This window comes from Erinaceus europaeus, chromosome 8, assembly GCF_950295315.1.
Source record: "Erinaceus europaeus chromosome 8, mEriEur2.1, whole genome shotgun sequence".
In the NCBI taxonomy this organism is placed as follows: domain Eukaryota; kingdom Metazoa; phylum Chordata; class Mammalia; order Eulipotyphla; family Erinaceidae; genus Erinaceus; species Erinaceus europaeus.
Window position 1 is genome coordinate 22,137,982 of NC_080169.1, and position 23,246 is coordinate 22,161,227.

The window sequence follows — 23,246 nt, forward strand, 5'->3', positions numbered from 1 at the left end:
TTCACAGAATGTTAGAGGGAAAAGAACCAATTCTAAAGGAACAAATAGAACACTTATTCCTAGGAAACGCAAGAGATCGTAACCAGGTAGTAATAAGGAGTAAGGAACAAGCATTTTCTTGCCATGTCCATCAGTTGCTTCACTTTATGTTATAAAAAGCGGGACCTAAAACTATTTTTTCTGATTATAAGGTGAATTATTGTAAAGAATTTAGGAATTCTAAGAAGTATTCATTAAGGAAAAAGTACCATATATCCAATTTAATAGCTTAATTACCTTTACTCAATATATTAGTGCATTTTCCAAAAATTCTTAATAATATCACTTTAATTATTATAAGTTTTTTTGTGTGTAGTTGCATCTTAGCTTGTTTAAATTGTTGATTTTTTTTTTTATCAATCCAAAGAACATTATGATAGCTTCTTTAATATAAAAAGTATACATTGGACATATGTTTTTCAGCTGTTAGATTTTAGTAAGACAATTTTTGCAAGTAATGTACTTCTGACCTTTAATTTATTTGATTTTGCCAAATATTGCTTTGCATTTGCCCAGAGTTTACTCTGTTTCTAGAAATGTGTGAAGAGAAATGGTTTGCCTGAATACTTTGATAAAATATATTTGAACAGGATCTAGCATCACTGTTTTTGGATTATTCAAGTGGACATATGATAAAGTATTAATTAACAACTTTTTACTTTCTTCAGGCAATGTGTAATAGTACAGGGGTTAGGATTCATGTTTAGAATGTACTTAAAAGATTTAGTAAGCTAAAAGATTCAGACTGATTTAGTGTAAACAAGAACATTTGAGAAGGATGTAAAATTGTGAAAACATATATCCTCTCTCCCTTTTTTTCCTGATAACTTTCATTTTCATTAGGAGAGATGACAGCCAGGCATAGTTGAAAAATTCTGACTGTTGAATAAGAATTATGAATGAAAGATGGTGTTGCTGTATTTCACCTATATAGGGAACCAAGATTCTAACTATAACTTGATTAATTGTTAATGAGATATACTAAATTGATCCAACTCTTACTTTTGGGTATTAGATTTATGTCCATTTAAAAACAAAGGCCACTTATGTCTTTAATTGACATCTCTGAGTCAGCATCTGCTTACAAGGAAGTGCTTTAACTATACTGCTTATTGAAATAATGGTTTCCATTAAAAGAGTTGCTGGTTTGTAGCAGGAAGATTGAGAAATTAGAAGACAAAGACTAAATTCTTGTTTTTGCCTCCAGGCAAAAAAGAAGTCTAACAGAAGAGTTTTATCAAGTGTTTCTTTTTTTAAAATCTTATTTATTTATTTTAATCTTTTAAATAATTTTTTATTTATTTTGATCTTATTCATTTATTTGCTATTTATTTACTATTAAATAGAGATAGAAATTGAGAGGGGAGGAGGACAGGGATAGGAAAGAGACAGAGCGACACCTGCAGCCCTACTTTACCCCTCATGAAGCTTTACCCCCTGCAAGACCCAGGAGACCAGGGGCTCTCCCTTGCTCTCTCTAATGTGTCCACTTTACTAGGTGCACCACTGCCTGGCCCCCTATTTTCTTAATACCACAGTTTTTCTTTTTTCCCCTGGAACAAGAGACTAAATGTGTTGATTTTAAACATTCCTTAAAGGTAGCTATGTTATTGAAACATAAATATAATTAGTTCTGGGACAGGAGTAGACAGCATAATGGTTATGCAAAGAGACTCTCATGCCTGAGGTTTCAAAGCATAAAAAAGTCCACATAATTTTTTTAATAACAATGTTTTGTTCAGAACCACAGTGGTTATTTCTCTTGCATTTCTTGGGAACCAAATTTCAGTTTCTAAATTGTTCTTTATTAGTCAGTACAAAACAAAAGCAATTTTTTTTTTTGTTTTTTAGCTACATATGATACTTTTTTTTAGACTTAAGTAGCAGGAATTTTTCTAAATTAACCATGCATGACTTGGCAAGGATTATGTATATTCCATCAAGTTGTAATTGTGAATTTTTATCTTATTGAAGGAATATGGCTGAAAAGCTTTTTAAATTTGTTACAACTAATATTTTCTTATTATGCCAAATTGGATTGTGATAAGCATGTGGTTAATAGAGTTTTATGCATTTTGTATTTTAAGGATGTTTTAATGGCTTGGATTTTTAAAAGCACTGAGTAATCTAAAGTAGGCAGATTTACATAATTGTTTTTTTTTTTGCAACTAGAAATCTGAATGAGTAGAGTGTTCATTCGTTCCCTGAATAGATTTTAAGCTAAGTACTTGGATAATGTGTAAATAGCAGTAGTGCTGGGTAATGTAGCAGCAGCAGTGATGTGAGTATTGTAATGCTAAGTAGGGTCAGGATTAAGGTCAAACAAGTGAGGCATTGTCCTTGCCTGTAAAATTTGAGTGTACCAAAAACAACTCAATAATCAGTACAAGTAATATTCTAATACAGCATTTTTGAAACTAAAAATTAATGTAAAAAAGTCCATAAAGAACAAAATCAGAATTTTTAAAAAAGACAAGATCTGATTCTGCTTTAGTCCTTGGCTTACCTTGCCCTAATTATGACCTTCACTGGGTTCAACATGTTCTTGGGTAAGGATTCATTAAGTCAAGTTTTCCTTGTCTAAAATTGTTGACACTGTGGCCTAGGAGGTGTAGTAGACAAAATACTGGATTTTTCAAGCCCTGAGTTTGAATTCTTGGCATTGCACGTGCCAGAGTAATGCTTTGGTCTCTCTCTCTCTCTCTGTCTGACACACATCCATATATTTAAAACCTTGGTGATACTGATTCTCAGATTTCTTGGTTGAGTTATTAGAATATCCAAACTAACTGAAAAATACATAGAAAAGTCCACTGTGTATAATTTACATGTTATTTACAGAGTTACTTAAAAATATTTTAAACCATTTAGAAAGATCCTTGGCAATCTTTGTCCTCATAAAGTTTGAGGCCCATTTATTTGTTCTTTTTTTTACTTTAGTAGTCAACTAGATAAGGGGATAGGACTTAAATATAGTTTTAAGACTCCTCTTTCACCTCTTCATTCTCTTATCCCTCTTCCTTCTTTTGCTTCTCCTCTTCTCTTTTGCTGGTCATGTTTTAAAAAATAATGTTTTATTGACATTAACAGTACTTAATAAAATTATAGACATTTCAAGTATATAGCATAATTCAACTTCCATGGGACACTACATTATGATTACCACCTAAAGTCTAATTTCTATCCATCACCACACTCTTTCTTTTTTGTTCTTCTATTCAGAGTTTGGTGATTTGTAAAAGACAGAAGAGGAAACCAGAAATCAGTTTCAATTCTTGTAAATGTCTCTGCAAAGTACTCATGGATCTTTGAGGTCTCTCCTTTGCTGAAGCTGTTCACCTACCTGTGATACCTTCTGCATTTCTTCTAAGTTCTAAATACTTTGCATTCCCATCTGACTGTGTCCAGGCCTTCCTATATTCTTTCTGCTTGAAATGTGCTGTCAGTCCTCTTGTAGTAGAGTAACTGCTCTTACCATTCATGTGGTAACATTGCATTTACTTTCCAGACTATTTACTGAGAAATAAAACTTTTTCCATTTATATTATAAATCCTTGTCTAGTTCCACGTTAGCCTGCAAACTTCATTCAGGGTAAACCAAGGATATTGGGCTTGTCTTATTGAGGTGATACCCAAGGCATTTAAGTAAAGAACTTTTACAAATAGTATTTGTACAAATCAGTATTTGCTTTGTGATCAAACAAATGAATGTAAAAGGGCTAGATAAATATTTCTACTTTGCATTCAGTCGTGGAATATTGTTGTTTTCTTCCTAGGTCCAAAGGTCCAAAAGATTGGTGCCATGTGGAAGGCGATTATTTTGCTGATTATGGTTACACTTAGCCCTGGTGGAAATGGGCTATTTCGCTCCATATACAAAAGTGTCAAGGTCTCAGTACCATGTGAGGGAGATGCAGGACACCCATTATTTCTTACTCCTTATATTGATGCTGGGAAAGTCACAGAAGGTAAGTTGAATTAAATGTGAAAGCTACTAATCTTAATGTTTTTTTTGAACAATAATTCCATAGAATTCAAAATACAATTTGGTATTTTACTAAATTGTTTTATTTCAGATATTAATAATTTTGTGTAATTTTTTTGTTTAAATATTTATTATTTATTAATGAAGGAGAGAGGGAGGAGAGAACTCTGGCACATGTGATGCCAGGTGTTGAATTTGGGACCTCATGCTCTTACATCGAACACTGTAACCACCCTAACCACTGAACCATACCTAGGCTATAGAGTTATTATTATTACTAATATTATTATTATTTTCCTCCTTCCTTCTTTCCTTCTCTCCTTCCTTCCTTTCTCTCTTTCATCCTTTCTTTCTCTTTCTCTCTCTTTTTTATTTTTAGCCAGATCAGTGGTCAGCTCTGGCTTATGGTGGTGCAGAGGTTTGAAACTAGGACTTTGGAGCCTCAGGCATGAGAATCTTTTTGCATAACCATCATGTTATCTACCCCCAAGATACTGAGGGTTTCTTTTTTTGTTTGTTTGTTTGTTTCCTGGGTTCTTGCTGGGGCTTGGTGCCTGCATCAGGAATCCACTGCTCCTAGAGGCTATTTTTTCCCCTTTTTGTAATGTGTGTGCTTAACCAGGTGTGCCACCACCTGGCCCCTTTTTTCCATTTTTGTTACCCTTTTATTTTTTTTTTTATCATTGTTGTGGTTATTATTGTTGTTATTGATGTAGTTGTTTTTGGATAGGACAAAGAGAAATGGAGAGAGGAGGGGAAGACAGAGAGAGGGAGAGAAAGATATAGACACCTACCTGCAGACCTGCTTCACTGCTTGTGAAGTGACCCCCTACAGGTGGGGAGCCGGGGCTCAAACCTGGATCCTTATGCCAGTCCTTGTGCTTCCTTCCAGGTGCGCTTAGTATGCTATGCTACTGCCTAACCTCAGGATAGTAAGGATTTGATGCCATATATTAATAGAGTTTTGACCTAAAAAGAGAATGTCAGGGAGGATTATCTGCGTAGGGGAGTTTCTACACTTCAATTTATGCAACTGGTGTTGTGCTTGTCTACAGCCAGACATTTAGTAAAGTCAATATTATACTATGAATTTACTTCACATCAGTTATTGATCTAAAATTTCTGCAGAGACTTAACTTAAGCATCTCAGGAACTACAATTTACAGAAGAAAGATGAAGCAGAGCAAGATTAAGTTAATTGCCAGAATCACATAGATACCAGCTTGAAGCAGCAGGATTCATACTGACATCATGACCTCAGAGTCTGTGCTTAAACTACCTTGCTGGGTCCCTAGAGACAAGTTACTTAAATCTCAGTTTTACCAAGCTGTAAGGATATAACTTGAATCAGATGAGAAGAATGCACATGAAAACTATTTATAATCTGTAAATTGCTCTTTAAAGATGAGATTTCCCAATACATTAGCTCATTTAAGCTCCAGAGGAACCCTGATAAACCTAGTAAAGGATGCATAATTACTGTTTTTGTTTTTATATTTATTATTATTATTATTTTACAAAGCAGTGCTCAGCTGTGGCCTGTGGTGGTGCTGGGGATTGAACCTAGCACTTCAGAGCCTCAGACATGAAAGTCTTCATGCATAACCATTTTGCTGTTTCCCCAACCCACTGTTTCTACTTTATAACTGAGACTCAGAAAAATCCATTATTTAGTGCAGGTCCATTTAAAGGCAGAGATGGGATTTTCAACCCATTTTCTACTGAATATAGAACCCAAGGTCTGAACCACTGTGCTCTGTGACCAGCTGTAGGCTGGGTGGTGGCTTAGATTTAGGTAAATACAATAGTGTGTGTATATATTAAGTCAGGAAAACAAATTAAGCAAAGTCATTAAGTGAAAACTGCCATGGTATGTCTATGCCTTTTATCTTTGAAAAAACAAATAAAAAGAATATAGACAAATTCATCTAAGAGATCATTCAGATCCCTCCTCCCATTCCTGTATTTCTCGCCTACAAGAAATTCACTGATATGGGTATCAGTGGCAGTAAGGAAAAAAATCCCTAGGAAGATTAATTTTATCTTCTGTCCTTCTGAGCCAAGTCTGACAGATCCCCATCTGATAAGTGACAACATTTAAAACGTTAAATCAGATGTAACAATTCTTCTAAAGTCCTTTTACTTAGGCAAAAATCTGGAGCATCTGGGTATTTAAAGGCAGTCCAGACAACATAATTTAGGACAATTTCATTCATCCGCTTTACTGGAAGTTCAGGAAACTCTGGACAGATGGTCATCTTGCTCTCCTAAATCCCTTTTGTTTACCAAGTCTTTCAAAATCTTAGGAATGTGACTCTTAATATGGTAGTGAAACATTTTTGAGTAAACAGTAATTCACAAAAAAACAGACAAAGGATATTTTTATTCTTTTGATCCCCAAGTAACTGGCTTAGTTTTATGTAATTGTAATTGCATGTTTATTTTCTTGGCAGCTCTAATGAATCCTTACACTTTAAAAGAAAAATTTAAAATAGGAGGCAAATTTTAGCATGTTTACAAATGCTACTTTTAAAATCATTTTGACTATTTCACTGCTAGCTCATAATTTATTATCACTTAGGGTTTGATAGTATTAGAAGCTCCAGTCTTTCCAAATGTGAAATACTTCTGGTTAGCTGGTTCAAGCTCTTTTCTGGCCATACTCCAATCTTTTTGAAAGTGTTCAAATTCTAAACACTATAAAAAACAAAGGGGAAGTGAAATCACTTCAAAGAAAAGCTTTCTTTCTTTTTTTTTTTTCTCTTTTTTAAACTGTTTCAAACATTTGTACTGTGAATCATGGTTCCAGAAAGAACGGAACTCCTACACATTGGGAGTTTATTTTTCACATTCCATTAGCAGACTCAGAAAAGGTGAACAGAACATTCAAAAACATTTAAAAAAAAATCATTTCGGTTTTGAAAGAGCTTTTAATCATTTTGCTGTGTTTTAATGAAAATCTAGAATTTGCAATAGGATGAAACATCATCTTTTTTTGTGGGCTAGACTAAAGTTCTTCTAAAAATTTTTGAGATCTGAAGACCTACCTTTGCTAGGAGGTTTTATAGAAATAAGCTAGACCTCCTGCATTATCTCTGTTTGAGTTCATTTATTCACTCTTTCATTCACTCACTAATAGTAATTAACAAGTATGCATTGAAGTTTGTGTGTGTAAGCTAGTATGCTATATACATGGGGTTTACAAAGATAAAGAAAACAACTTGTCAGCTTTCCAGTTCCTTAATGTAAAAGAAAATACAGGAAATCCACTTGGAATAGTACAGGGTAGCAGAGAAACACCTCTGGACTCTTCAGGAAGGGAGCTAGAAGACCTTGTGCTAAGAAACAGAGCAGCCATGCTTTCCCCATTACCATTCCTTTTCATTATATATGTTCTGTTTGTTTGTTTGTTTATTTATTTACTCATATTAAGATTTCTAGTGCAAAGGATTACAGGGATTGAGTTTGGGACTACAGGGTTAAGTGTCCAAAGCTTTATCTACTGTGCCACCTCCTGGGCCTCTGTATATTCTCAGTCTACTTTACTCTTTTTTTTTTTTTCCAGCTCTTTTAGTCCTCTCTTCCCCAGTCACCTCTCTCAGAGACATCTCATTTATGGCCAACCCCTCAGTCTTCATTCTTCTACTCTTCTTTGACAAGCACATTACTGTTTTTAGGGTTTTTTTTTTTTTTGGGGGGGAAGAGTTGTAGGAGGAGCTTTATAGACTTGAAAAAAAATTTTTAAGGTCTCCGCAGCCCTGGAGTATGATCTTCTGATAACTAGTTCAGAGAGAAAACAGAGAAGGGGAAAAGGAAGCGAGGACCCATAGAAGTAAGGGCCAGAGGGTAGGCAGGGCCAGAGTATGCTAAGAGTGCTATCATTATGAGTTTCCTTTGGTCCTCCTAGTAAATTTGGGTACAGGAAACTAGTATTTATATTTTTCATTAAAGGAAAGTGAAGTTCAGAAAATAGAAGTGGTTTCTTAGGGAGTCTGGTCACTCTGCTTATGCAGGTCTTCCCAGTGGAAATCAACGCTCTTCCAATGTGCTGGCCTAGAAAGAACTTTTGGAAACTGTCTGTTGAGGAAAAAAACACCCATGTCCCCTTTGTCCCCTCAGCTCTCAGATTATTTCTGGGAACAGGTGCTTCTAGTCAGCCAATGTTCCCTACAAGTCAGCTTCCTCTCCACAGATTTTACATGTGTGGGCTCTTAGACTTGCCACCTTTTTTTTAAAAAAAAAAAATTTTATTTATTCCTTTTTGTTGCCCTTGTTGTTTTTTATTGTTGTAGTTATTATTGTTGTAATTACTGGTGTTGTCATTGTTGGACTGGACAGAGAGAAATGGAGAGAGGAGGGGAAGACAGAGGGGGAGAGAAAGACAGATACCTATAGACCTGCTTCACCGCCTGTGAAGTGACTCCCCTGCAGGTGGGGAGCTTGGGGCTGGAACCTGGATCCTTACACTGGTCCTTATGTTTCTCACCACCTGCGCTTAACCCGCTGCGCCACCGCCTCATTCCCTGCTTGCCACCTTTTACAGATAAGAAACTGACTCAGAGAGGCCAAAGGGCCCCAGATGGTCACAGTGTTAGAATTATCACAATACAAGGGAAAGAGAACTATGCATTTGGTTTGGCAGATGGGGAGGCAGATCAATTTTTAAAGGTACTGATGGGGCCAGATGGTGGTACACCTGGTTCAATCTCCATAGGGCCATTGTGATCAAAACTGCTTAGTACTAGAACAAAAATACACATACGGACCAATGGAATAGAATTGAGAGCCTACAAACAAGTCCCCACACTTATGGACATCTAATTTTTGAGAAGGGGGGGTCAAATTATTAAATGGAGAAAGGAGAGTCTCTTTAACAAGTGGTGTTGGGAAAACTGAGTTGACATGTGCAAAAGAATGGAACTAAGCCACTTACATTTCACCACACCCAAAGTAAACTCCAAATGGGCCAAAGACTTAGATGTTAGAGCAGAAGCCACTTAGAGGAAAACTATTGGAAGCACTTCTTCCCATCTAAGTTTTTTAAAATATTTATTTGTTTATTTTGTATTTATTCCCTTTTGTTGCCCTTGTTTTATTGCTATAGTTATTATTGTTGTTGTTATTGATGTCGTTGTTGGATAGGACAGAGAGAAATGGAGAGAGAAGGGGAAGACAGAGATGGGGAGAGAAAGACACCTGCAGACCTGCTTCACCACTTGTGAAATGACTCTCCGGCAGGTGGGGAGCCTGGGGCTGGAACCGGGATCCTTATGCTGGTCCTTGGGCTTTGCGCCACATACACTTAACCCGATGTGGGTTAAGCTACTGCCCAACTCCTCACATCTAAGTTTTGTTTTTTTTTTTTGCCTCCAGGGTTATTGCTGGGTCTCAGTGCCTGCACCATGAATCCACTGCTCCTGGAGGCCATTCCCCCCCGCTTTGTTGCCTTGTTGTTATAGCCTTGTGGTTATTATTGTTGTTGTTAATGTCATTCACTGTTGGATAGGACAGAGAGAAATGGAGAGAGGAGGGGAAGACAGAGAGGCGGAGAGAAAGAGAGACACCTGCAGACCTGCTTCACTGCCTGTGAAGCGACTTCCCTGCAGGTGGGGAGCCGGGGGCTTGAACCCGGATCCTTACTCTGGTCCTTGCGCTTTGTGCCACCGGTGCTTAACCCACTGCGCTACTGCCGGACTCCCCGGTGGGGATTTTTCAAGGGTAAAGGAACCCTCCTAAGCTGGTGGTGGCAATATAAATTGGTCCAGCTCCTGTGGAGGGCAGTCTGGATAACTCCCAGAAGGCTAGAAATGGAAACATCCTATGACCTGGCAAATTGTCTCATAGGGAAACCAAATATACTCATCCAAAAGATCTCTGTGTGCCTATTTACATAGCAGCACAACTTGTAATAGCCAAAACCTGGAAGCAACCTAGATGTCCAACAACAACATATGAGTGGTTAAAAATGTTGTGGTATGTATACACAATGGCATCCTATTTAGCTATTAAGAATGAATTCCCCTTCTTCACCGCATCTTGGGTGGAACTTGAAGGTATGTATCATGCTCAGTGAGATAATCCAGAAAGAGACAAATGAGTCAGGATGATCTTGCTCATTTCTCACTCATGGACAGAAGTTGAGAAGTAAGAACAGAAAAGGGAAACACAAAGCAGAACTTGGACTGGATTTGGCATATTGCATCAAATTAAAAGACTCTGGGGTTTGGGTGGAAGCTTTCAGGTCCTGGTGCATGATGGTGGAGGAGGATTTAGGCTGGAGGTGAGTGTGTTTTACAGAAAATTGAGAAATTTTACATGTATCAAAAACTGTATTTACTGAAAGTCATTAATCACTTCATAAGAGACAGATAAGGAGAGAAAGAGAGACCCACAGCACTGACTGATTTCTTATAAAGCTAAAAGCTACAACTGGGGAACGGGGGGTTGAACCGGGTCCTTGAGCATAGTCATGTGTGGATTCTACCCAGTCTGCCACCACACTGCCCCATCTCTTTCTTACTAAATGGATGAGTAATATCGAAAGAAGCTTCTTCACCTAGACTTCTTCACTTCCTCACCACACCTGTTTTCTGTGCCTTTGCCACCCATTTCTAACCACTACTTCCCCTTCCCTCCCTGCCACGGTACACATTCAGATCTTCTCTCTTTCTTAAGGATTTTATTTATTTATTAATGAGAAAGAAGTGGACAATGAAATAACCAGACATCACTCCTGTATATGTGTTGCCTAGGATTGGACTCATGACTTCATCCTTGAGAGTCCAATGCTATATCCACCTCCCGGACCACCAGATCTATTCTCTACTTGTGACGTATTATAGTAAGATGAGTTAAGGAACAAACTGTAACCGGACTGTTAATTTAAATCCCAGAAATAGTTAACTAGACTTGTGACCTTGTTTTTTTTAACCTTTTTTGCACTGTACTTCACTTTCCTCATCTGTAAAGTGGAGATGAGAATTATACCTACAGCATAAAGTTAAGTTCTTGCTTATAAATGTGAACTGTGTATACTAGTCTGAGCAGTCTAAGCTATATGAGCATTTCCTTTCCCCAAACCATGTGCCTTGTTGTCTTGCTATTATAGCAAAATTGGTTGTCCTGTTTTGCTCTGAATAGCTACTAGGCCACCAGTCTTACTCCTTGCCTCTTCCCTCTATCCTTAACTACCTCTGCTTCCTGTCTGCTCAATCCATTCCCCTTAGAGCGGAAGGGACATCCCTATTCTTTATCTCTCTGGGAGTAATTATGGGGTGCAGAAAGTGGAAGTTCCAGTCATTATGGGGTGCAGAAGGTGGAAGGTCTGGCTTCTGTAATTGCTTTCCCACTGAACATGGGCATTGGCAGGTCCATCCATACTCCCAGCCTATCTCTCTCTTTCCCTAGTAGGGAAGCTTTCAAGGGAGGTGATGGGATACGGAGATCTGGTGGTGGGAATTGTGTGGAATTATATCCCTCTTATCCTATGGTCTTGTCAATACTTCTATTTTATAAATAAATTAAAAAAATTTTTTTTTCAAAAAAGGCTGTAGTGAAGGAGTATGACAGTTTGGGGAGGGGGATGGTGGTGTTGACATGCAACATGGGGAAATAACCTAACCTAACCCTGTGAATCTACATTCTTCCAGTAAAATTATTTCAAAAAGAGTTTAAAAAAGAAGGGGCAGACCTTTTGTATTCATGACAGATGGAGCTTGGAGAACACAGGCCTCACCAGGGCTGAGTACTCCACAGTTCTGTCATGTTTCTTGCCCCTCACCCATGTTGAGATCAGGTGACTTCATCTTGTCCTGACCTTCAGGAGACCCAGTGTGAATGAATGCCTTTTAGGATAGAAGCAGAGAGGCAGAGAGAGTGAAAGAGGCTGCATCATTAAAGTTTCCTTGAATGCAGTGGCGACTGGATATGAACAGCTATCTCACACATGGCAAAGTGGCCCCTTGGTTGAATTTGTATGTGGAGCTGAGATGTTGGTGAAATAGTTCACTCGGATAGTGCACTGCTTTGTAATATGCAGAATACAGATTTGAGGCCGGCCCCTCTCTCATTAAAGGAAGTTTTAATGCCGTGGTCTATTTTACTCTGTTTTTGCTCAGTCCCTGTCTGTATCTAAAATAAATGAATGAGTGGACAGTGGAGCTGGAGATATTTAATTTTATTTCCTCTTTAGAAAACGCAGTTTAGGGAGTTGAGTGGTAGCGCAGTGGGTTAAGCGCACGTGGCGCAAAGCACAAAGACTGGCATAAGGATACTGGTTCGAGCCCCGTCACCCCACCTGCAGGGGAATCGCTTCACAGGCAGTGAAGCAGGTCTGCAGGTGTCTATCTTTCTCTCCCCATCTCTGTCTTCCCCTCCTCTCTCCATTTCTCTCTGTCCTATCCAACAACGACGACATCAATAACAACAATAATAACCACAACAATAAAACAAGGAAAAAAAAGAAAATGCAGTTTATATCTTATAAAATTTAGCTTCGAGCTACTCTCTCTCTCTCTGCCATTGCCTTAATTATTAATGCTGATGATGTGAAGTTGGCCATAGCAGATGGGAACTGGCTACAGTGAGTCCCTTTCTTGCCAGTTGCCTTTCTCATCATGCCGTCTCAGAAATGGCCCCTGGGAGAGGTCTGGCTGAGATGGAGATGGCTAACACTGCATTATCTCTCTAATCCTTGGTTAAATTTTTTCCCTCACTAGGGAGACAATTGAGCTTGGTTGCTCCGTTTCCAGGATCTAATGTGAAGAGTTACGCAGGTTACATCACTGTGAATAAAACCTACAACAGCAACCTTTTCTTCTGGTTCTTTCCTGCTCAGGTAAGCCTGCTTGCTGTAGCTGCTCCAAGATAAAGATGCCAGCTTATAAACAAATCTAAAATTTTTAAAAATTATTTTAATCTTTTAAACTTCTTTTTTTTTTTCTGTCTCTAAAAAGAAGTACCAGTAACTTGGTATCTACAGGAAACAAATGTTTGTGGTGAAGGTTGCATTTGTAAAATTCTTTGCAGTTCTATTCAGAATATTAATATTATTACCTTCTTCCTGGGAGTCTTCTTCCTAGATTTTTGTTGTTTTGTCCTAGAAATACCTGGGGCAAGGATGACATGGTCATGTGGGGAGATTCTTGACTCTGACTAGTAATAGCTGTTTAAATTTAGTAAATTGTGGTATTCTATGGCTGCCCTATATACGTTTTTTTTCTTCCTCTTTTGGTGCCAGTTATACATTCATTCTTTTATGAATCCAGTTCCTACTTATTGAGTAGCCATGTGCAGGAGATATGGAAGAGAAAAAGTCAAACTCACTTTTCTTCAGAATAAGGGTTTTTAAATTTTTTTATTAGTGATTTAATAATGATGGGCAAGATTCTGGAAAAGAGGTGTACAATTCCATATAATTCCCACCACCAGAGTTCCATATCCCCTCCCCTCCGTTGGAAGCTTCTCTATTCTTTATCCTTCTGGGAGTATGGACCAAAGATCTCTATGGGGTGCAGAAAGTTCTGACTTCTGTAACTGCTTCTCACTGGACATGGATGTTGACAGGTCGATCCATACCCCCAGCCTGTTTCTATCTTTCCCTAGTGGGGCAGAGTTCTGGGGAGGTTGGTGAGGTTCCAGGTGAAGTCTTTTTTTTTTCTTTAATTTCTTTACTGGGGGGTAATGGTTTGCAGTCCACAGTAAAATATAACAGTTTGTATATGTGTAACATTTCCCAGCTTTCCACATAACAATTTAACCCCAACTAGGTCCTCCTCTGCTATAATGTTCCAGGACCTGAAGCCTTTCCCCAGAATCTTTTACTTTGGTGTAATACACCATTTTTTTTAAATGAGAGATATTTACATAACAAAAGATACAGAGATAGAGAGACCAGAGCACTGTTGAATTTTGGTTTATAGGGGAGTGAACCTTATACTTTAGAGCCTCAGGCATGAAAATCTTTTTGTATCACCATTATACTATCTCTCCAGCCCCCTCAGCTTTTAAGTAATGGATGTGAAAAGATTTGAGAGCTAGGATAAGAGTGTAAATGGAATAGCCAGGGAAAATGGGATAATGGTTATGCAGAGACTCTGAAGCCTGAGACTTCAGAATTCCAAATTTAATCTCTTATACCGTTATAAATGAGAGTTGAGCAGTGCTCTGATAAAAAAAAAAAAAAAGAACAAACGAATAACCCAGGTGGGTGTGGGAATCACCTTCAAACATAGGTGAACATACCCTAGTACTTTACCAACACTAGCTAACCTAGGTGAAGGTCACACAGTTTTTCAGCATGAACAAATCACTTCAGGTTTGTGAATACTGTTGGGGGGATTAGTAGAGGTGCTGAGCGATATAAACAAATGTTATTCCAGCACAAGGTAATTTGTATTTTCATTCCCCAAGTTGGATTTACGTTAGCAACTAGAGAAAACAAAGAAAGAAATGTCCTGGTAGAGGGTAATATTTATATTTACATGTAATTTGCACATAGCAATGTTGCATATGTAACAGTAGGATAAGTTGCTTATCCAGGGGAGTTTTCAAATGAAATTTGCTTATGTTGGTGTACAATTGGGTTGCATTTTCTTGACTTTTTCCTTTCTGCTTTCTCAACCGTGGCCTCTGATACAATTCATATTCTTATTGTAGCTGAGGGAAAGCCTGAAAGAAAGGTTGAGAACTTCAAGATATTTTTTTGGGAATGAATCCAGTGCTGTGCCAACTGACCTGAACCCAGATACTTTTTGGTTGGTCTTATAGTACTCTTCAGGCTGTTACCGACTTTGAGAAGCCATGTCTGAGCCCTTGACAGACTCTCTTATTTCTTCTTCAGTGTTACTGTTGAGTCAGGTTACTGACATGCCATGCCTGGGCACAAAATTGAAGAGACTGAGCATTTTCTGAGCTCTAGCTGGTATCTCCTTCTGGTGGAATTCAAATGAAGCCCGGAAGGTGAGGGAGTCCAGTTTTAAGAGGCCAGTCGACCAGGTCACAGAGCAGAGTTGAGTATGAATCTCCAGAGATAAACAAAAGACTAAAGATATCTACCATGACTGTCTTAAGGAGAAGTAATATAAATTAAGCTGAGAAATATGACCTAGTTCTAACAGGTAGAAACTCATCTCGTGTTCCTAGAAGTTGCATGTATTTTATGCCGTTCAGAAATTGTACTGTAGGGAGCCGGGAGGTGGCACACCAAGGTAGGCACACATGCAGCAAGGACACTTCACAAATTGGGAAGCCTGTCTGCAGGTGTCTTATTTCTCTCTATCTCCTGCTCTCTTTTCAATTTCTCTCTGTCTTATAAAATAAAATAGAAAGAAATGAAAAAAATAAATTATACTATGTATCTGAACTATTGGGCATTACATCTATCAGTGTCATTGAATCTTTATTTTTGTATTAGTTTTTTATTGCAGCTGTACAAGTTACCACAAACTTTGTGGGTTGAAGAAGTAAATGTATTATGTAACAGGTCAGTGGATTAGAAGTCTAACACAAAACTAAATTAAGATATTGGAAGGGCTGTGGTCCTTTTGGAAACTCTAAGGGAGAATTTGTTTCTTTGACTTTTACAATTTCTAGAAGCTGCCTCTCCTCTGTGGCATGGTCCCTTTTTCCACCTTAAAAGTTTGTGTAAGTGCATTGAATTCTTTTCCCATTCCATCACTGTGCCCCTCTCCAAAGTAACACTGCCTTCTCTGATTCTTGTCTTTCAATTTCCTCTTCTACTTTGAAGGAAATATGTACTTAGATTTGGCCCACCTAGATAATCTAGGATAATCTAGGATAGTCTCATTTTGAGGTGAGTTGATAAGTAACCGTCGTTTCATCTGCAACCTTCATCCTCTATTTTATAGCTAAACCTCATATACAGGTGTTTACATTTTTGGAGGCCTTCTTTCTCTTCTACATGGGTCCTTGAAAAAATTAGCTTATAGTAGTTTTTCACATTGATTCTCACGTTTTCTTTTATATAATAAATGATGAAGAAATTCCAAATCACATGGGAGGAAAAACCAGCAAGTTTGTAGAGTGAACCAACGATAGACTCTTGAGAAACCACCACTCCAATTTACAGACCATTAACCTGTTTTCATGTGTCCCTGGTCCTAAAGCAGCCACATATCTTTTACCAGGAGGAAACCTCTAGCCTCACTAAACTCAGATGAAAGCTATATGTTGTCCCATACACTTGGTTTGGATGAAGACTAAAATTGGGGCCCAAAGAGCACAGCCTTGATTGTCCTTTAAATTCTTTCAGAGTGACTTAGTCCTCTCTCCATTTCCTCCTCCCCCCAAAACCAATCCTCCATTGACTTCTGATCCAAATTTGCAAAATTGGGAACTAATGGTGAGGGAAGTGATCAACTGAAAACAAAACAAAGACCCAGTTATTTTTAGGTTGCCTCTCAGGAGCTGAATAGATTTGTCCAGAATGTAGATGAAGCTGTGGGACAGTAAATTTGGTCAATGGTTCTATAGCTTCTTCTGATTGTTTGAATAATAGCTGAGTTGTTGGAGACATTCCTCTCCCCACACTTTAACTAATTGAAGATCAAGTTTTGTATCCCTTGACTAGGTTATATCCTTTTGGGCTCAGTACTACATTAGAGTGTATCCTAAATACAGTTTGTAATCTCAGCGATATAAAAATGCAGCTGCCAGGGAGTCGGGCATTAGCGCAGCGGGTTAAGCACATGTGGTGCAAAGCGCAAGGACCGGCAAAAGGATCCCGGTTCGAGCCCCTGGTTCCCCACCTGCAGGGGAGTAGCTTCACAGGCGGTGAAGCAGGTCTGTAGGTGTCTGTCTTTCTCTCCCCCTCTCTGTCTTCTCCTCCTCTCTCCATTTCTCTCTGTCCTAACAACGACAGCAGCAATAACAACAACAATAATAACTACAACATCAATAAAAAAACCAAACAAGGGTAACAAAAGGGAAAATAAATATAAAAAAAATGATGATAAAAATGCAGCTGCCAAATAGAGAAATGATATACAGATAGATATAGTATTTTATTGAAAATGACAGACTTAAGTTTTAGGAGTTGAGAGAGGTACAGAGATGAAAATACAGACCAATAACAGATGTCATCATGTGACAATTGGGCCCAATTGTTTTAAGACCAGTTTCCCAGGGAGCTTACCTGCAGAGCTAGGTCTCTAGGGAGTCTCTTACCATTTCTGCTGAGCCAATAGAGCTGTACATTATGCAGCAGGCCAGCTTAGATGGAGAAGATAAAAGAATGTGAAGGGGGGAGTCGGGCTGTAGCGCAGCGGGTTAAGCGCAGGTGGCGCAAAGCACAAGGACCGGCATAAGGATCCCGGTTCGAACCCCGGCTCCCCACCTGCAGGGGAGTCGCTTCACAGGCGGTGAAGCAGGTCTGTAGGTGTCTATCTTTCTCTCCTCCTCTCTGTCTTCCTCTCCTCTCTCCATTTCTCTCTGTCCTATCCAACAACAACAACAACAATAATAACTACAACAAAACAACAAGGGCAACAAAAGGGAATAAATAAATAAAATAAAATAAAAAATATTAAAAAAAAAAAAGAATGTGAAGGGGAGAAGATTTGGTCACCTGGATGGAGAGTTCCTTTCATCTGGCAGAAATATTTGTTCTTTGACTATTACAAAGAAGCAGCTGGTGTCAGAAGAGAAATGAGCCCCTACCAAAATAGTGAGTAAACAAAATAAGAGCTTCAGGAAGGATGCCATACTTGTAATATCCTTTGAATATTTAGGGGATGCTGTTTCTCAAATTAGTTTTGTTTTCCTGTTCTCTGTGTGAGTCTCCGCTGTTATTGTATACAAATCAGTACATAATGGATTCCAGAACTTGAAATTGGTATGCCAGGGGGACACAGTCTACAAGAGAAATGAATAGGAAATTGGCATGAGATAAAAAGTATAATGAAACCAATAAAAATGTAACAATTGTAAGAGCTACTGTTAATTGAACATTCATTATATACTAGCCTCATTTTATAAAAGAAGATCACAGAGATTAGTCCCAAGTTACTCAACTAGAAATGGGCATAACTGGAATTTTAAAAGTAGATTTCTGATGAAGAAATCTTTATTCATGACTGTTAAGTTTTGGTTTTGAGGAAAGGTGGTTTGAAAGGCATAAATTCAGTCATTAAAGCTCTGACAGCTCTTGACTTAGTCAAACTTGGATAAAATATTAGCTCCTACTGTGACTTTTGACACATTTCTTAAGTTCTTTGGGCACTGGTTTTAAGTTCAAAATACTCACCAGACAATGGTTTCGAGATTAATAAGGTAATATGGGAAAATGTCAGTAGTAAGTAGACTTACATTGTTATTGTTGCCATCATCATTATCATTTTAGCTTTAATACTATTATTGTACAAGATAAAAGTAATGTAAATTTGAGAGGCTTAAGACCAGAAATAGGGGACAGTTCACAACTGGAAGAACCTGAATGCCAGCCAAAATGGGTATTAATTGCTACTGATTACGGGAAGTACTATGTGAAATTGTGGATTTTTTTTTTTTACATTCAGGAAGATAAAAATCATATTATCAGTAGAAGAAAGATGTTCAGAAGGCCAGGTGGTGGCACACCTGGTTGAGTGCACATGTTCCAATGCATAAGGACCCAGGTTCAAACCCTTAGTCTTCACTGATAGGGGGAAAAACTTCTGACTTGTGAAACAGGGCTGCAGATGTCTCTTTGTCTCTCTCCTCTTGATCTATGCCTTCCCTCTTGATTTCTGGCGGTCTCTACCCAATAAGTAAATAAAGATAGTAAAGAAGAATTTAAAAAAAAAGGAAAGAAAAGGATGTCTAGTCTTCCGGGAGGTTGTATAGTAGGCAAAACATTGTACACTCAATATGAGACTCTGAGTTTAGTCCCCAGCATCACATATACCAAAATAATGCTCTGGTTCTCTTTTTCTACCTTTCTCATTAATAAAACAATTCATTTTAAAAAGAAAAAAATATATTTAGACTTTGTTTTAGAGATAAAGATATATTGGTGACTTGCTAGGCATATTTAGCCAAAGACCTACAGAATATTGTTATTTTTTTAAATGAACATTCTTCCCATTGGAAAAAAAAATAGCCAGTATTTGACTTTGTCTTATAGAAACAAGAATATAGGTAACTTGTTAGATACATCCAGCCCAAACTGGCAGATTATGTCAAGGAGTTAGAATGTGAAATGTTTAGAATTAGGTGTAGGCCCTTTTACTAAGAGCCCCATTTTGCTCCTCTGGCCGAGGAGAATGTTCCCATATCTGCTGACTGAGAAAGATGAGAATGATATTGAGCAATTGCTAGGCGTGGGTAGGATGAGGCATATGTGGCAAGTGGGGTCAACATATGAGGGTGTGCTCCCTTCCTCTTAGAGTCGTGTAGCTGCTAATCTGCTTTAATAAAATACAGGGGAATCAAGAGAGCATAGGATCAGGTTAACATACTGGGTGTGATGTTCCTAGGCCAAAACGAAAAGCAGTCTCTCTGGGAGAGTAAACATGCTCCCAAGGGTCCCTGGAGCCAGTAGGACAACCTACTTTGAGAGTAAAGGAGCAAGAGTTCAGGCTTTTATAGACTTCTGCATGTAGAAAGTATCCTGCCCTCTCTGGATGTCCAGATTCCTTGAGTCACTGTCAAGGTGGTAGAGGAAAGTGATTTCTAGACTTGTGATTACTCACCAACACACTTTGAGCAGCTTTGCAAACATGAAGGATTCCCCACCTCAGTGTCTAACTTCTCTGGCAGAAATTCTGATCCACTGTGTAGAAGACCCGGACACCCAGAGCTTGATTTGAATTTGAGGAGAGAAAACTAGTGGTCAAGGTGCCGAGATTCTAGTTGCAGGTCTTCTGCAATACTGACCAGAACTGGAACTGAACATTTATACTCTCCAGGTTTTAGTTTTCTCATATAAAAATAAAGCTGTACAATTGAGCTGGACCCTCCCTCTTTTTTTTTTTTTTTTTTTTTGGTGCCACTAGGGCTATTGCTAGGGCTCAGTGCTCGTATGATGAATCTACTGATCCCGTGGCTTTTTTTTTTTTAATAGAGAAAGAGATAAATTAAGAGGGAAGCAGGAGATAGAGAGGGAGACATCTTTGGATCTTCTTCACAGCTCTCTACCCTTACCCCCCTCCCCACAAATGGGGACTGGGAAGGATTTGATTTCAGGTCTTTTCACATGGTAATATGTTCATTCTTCCAGGTGTGCCCCCTACACAGATCCCTAGTGGATATTCAAGACCCTTCTCTAGATTTATGTTCTATGAGTCTATGATTTCTGTTGAATTGCCTATATGACATACATGACTAAATGTGCAACTTAAGGATACAAACATTCTAGAGCTCCAAGTCAGTATCTGGCTTGAACAAATGGACCCCTGAATCAGTGGCTTCTGGAAGAACTGTCCTCCAAGGCAGTCCCCAGTGGCCTTTGCTCCTAAGAAATTTCCTTCCATATGGAATCAAGGGTATCCAGGACACTGTAGCAGAGATGATAGTGGGGGACTTCCACAGCTACGCCATAACAGACAGTGCTTCTAATGCCCTAGTCTCTTCAGTCATTTACTTTAAGAGAAGCCAGATCTTTGTTGGAAGGATGCTGACAGTATTATATGGACAACCGTGTATGAAGGGAGAGAGGTGATGACTCCACTCTCCAGTCATCTAACCCAAATCAGACCTTCCGATGACTGTAACCCCTGCTGATATCTTGGCTATAATGTCATGAGAAATCCCGTTCAAATTTTTGACCCACAGGATGTATGAGAGATGTTAAATGACTGTCATTTTCTTACGCTGGTCCTGTGCTTCACGCCATGTGCACTTAACCACTGCACTACTGCCTGACCCCCGACTGTCATTTTCTTAATCCACTAACTTTGGAGGTGTGTTATATATAGTAGATAACTAGTTCAATCTCATGTCATATACTTTTGGGTTGTAGTGGTGCAATCTTATGACACTTAGAACCTTGGAAATACTATGTCATCAGCCAGCCAGCCATCAGTCATCCCTATATATGTCTGTCTCTATGTTATCTCTATACTCTGACTCTACCCTATTTAACCACTTTTTAATTTTCCTTCTCAGCAAGCATATTAAGTTTTGTCAGTAGAGGGTGCTGGAGGGACATTATAGTAGACAGTTGGCTTCTTTCTGTTCCCCTGTCCTATTTTGATTTCTTGTACTCTTCATGCTCAGATAGGTCATTTCTACTTGCCCAAGATTGTTGGCCAGTATGACACCAGTTATCTCAGTGAACTTCTTATTCATCAGTGACCTTCTCCAAAGCGGTCTTGCCCTCTGCCTGGAAGAGTCAAAAGCCCTACCTCATGAGTTTGTCCACCCATAGGCATGTTCCCATAGCCCAGGATAACTACTTTGAAGTTCTCTCTTTATGTATTCATGGCTATCTCCCTGCTATAATGAATACATATTTTAAATACAATTTTACCATTCCTGAGTGAACTCAAGAAACTTCTGTAGAATGTTGGTGCTGGGCCAAAATGAGGATATGGTATAATTTTTACAGTGACTGTATCATTTCTGTCTTCTGATTACATAATTCTTGACACAGCCATATTCTTTTTCTTTTCTTTTTTTTAAATAGAGACAGCCATAAATCAAGAAGGAAGGGGATGATAGAGAGGGACACCTGTAACATTGCTTCACTTGCAAAGCTTTCCCCCTACAGGTGGGGACCAGGGGCTTGAACCTGGGTCCTTGCACATTGTAGCATGTGTGCTCAACCAGGTGTGCCACCACTTGGCGCATATTCTAAATCCTTTTCTCCTATATGGAGATACCAAGGACAGTTTCTTCTAAGCAAGTTATTTGTGTGTGTTGGGAGTGTATATGTAGAATTAAATGTTATTAGGTGCCTAGTTAGTGACTCTAGCCACAAAATCAACTGTTTCTTAAAAAGCAAAACTCTTCTTTGATTAGTGTCATTAGTGTAGCAGATGAAATAACAGCTAACCTGAAATCTGTGTGGCAAAATAGGAGTCCATTCAAACATACATACATGGGGGAATTCAAGACATTTACTTGGGGTGCTAATGGCTACAATTACGATAAAATACATTACTTAAACCAAGCAAAGGATAACCCCCTGCATATAGAAGTACAAAGAGAACCTTAACTAATTTACTAATTGTATTTCTTAAGAGGTGCCATTTGAATAAAAAATAGAAAGGGAGTCAGGCGGTAGCACAGCGGGTTAAGTACACGTGGAGCAAAGCACAAGGACCAGTGTAAGGATCCCAGTTCGAGCCCCCACCTGCAGGGGAGTCACTTCACAGGCTGTGAAGCAAGTCTGCAGGTGTCTATCTTTCTCTCCCTCTCTCTGTCTTCTCCTCTCTCCATTTCTCTCTGTCCTATCCAACAACAATGACATCAGTAACAACAACAATAATAGCTACAACAATAAAACAACAAGGGCAACACAAGAGAATAATAAAAAAAGAGGTGCCATTGATTTGGATCCACTCGTGGCTTAGTCACTGTTTTCTCTTACTAAATACAGTATTCTAAGCTGGGATGGGAGGAAAGAGGTGGCTAGTACATGTGCCCAACTCTGGGCATTGGCCAGAGACCTTGCCCTAATACTGGTAGGCATTCCTAAGATCCCTTAGATTCACTCCAATAAGACCTGGATGTAAAGTAAAATCATGATACTTGAAAGTACTGAGAACAGCAAGATTTTATAGTCTACTTTCCTCCACCCCCAATTATTTAGACTTATAGCTTCAGTGTAAGGCCTGAGTAGAAGGTTATTTCTCCTCATTTATGTAGAAGAGAGACTGAGAGAATGGAACAGGTAGGAGTGGTTTGATGGCGTGAAGGGACAAAAGGTCTCATAGCAGAGAGCAGTCATATCTGGGAAGAAATATTCATATGAAGAACAACAGGGCAGTTTCCTTTTATTAGTGATTTAATATTGGTTTACAAAATTAACCAGGTAACGGGAACAATTCCACACCATTCCCACCACCAGAGCTCTATGTCCCCATTGTCTCTATTGGAAACTTCTAGTGGTTCTTCTAAGGTCACAAATTATCGATTGACTAGTCTTTCTTTCTTTCTTTCTTTCTTTCTTTCTTTCTTTCTTTCTTTCTTTCTTTCTTCCTTCCTTCCTTCCTTCCTTCCTTCCTTCCTTCCTTCCTTCCTTCCTTTCTTTCTTTCTTTCTTTCTTTTTGCCCCCAGGGTT

At 38.7% G+C, this 23,246-nt stretch overlaps 1 protein-coding gene across 3 annotated transcripts in view; it reads left to right on the plus strand.

The window, feature by feature from the left end:
• Positions 1-23,246, plus strand: part of CPVL (carboxypeptidase vitellogenic like) — a 161,303-nt gene that overhangs the window by 16,036 nt on the left and 122,021 nt on the right. For all 3 annotated transcript variants that reach the window (XM_060196033.1, XM_060196035.1, XM_060196034.1), the window contains exons 2-3: positions 3,816-4,007; positions 12,742-12,860. In XM_060196033.1, the coding sequence (XP_060052016.1) occupies positions 3,842-4,007; positions 12,742-12,860 (285 nt within the window). In that variant the 5' untranslated portion in view covers positions 3,816-3,841. The remainder of the gene's footprint in view (positions 1-3,815; positions 4,008-12,741; positions 12,861-23,246) is intronic.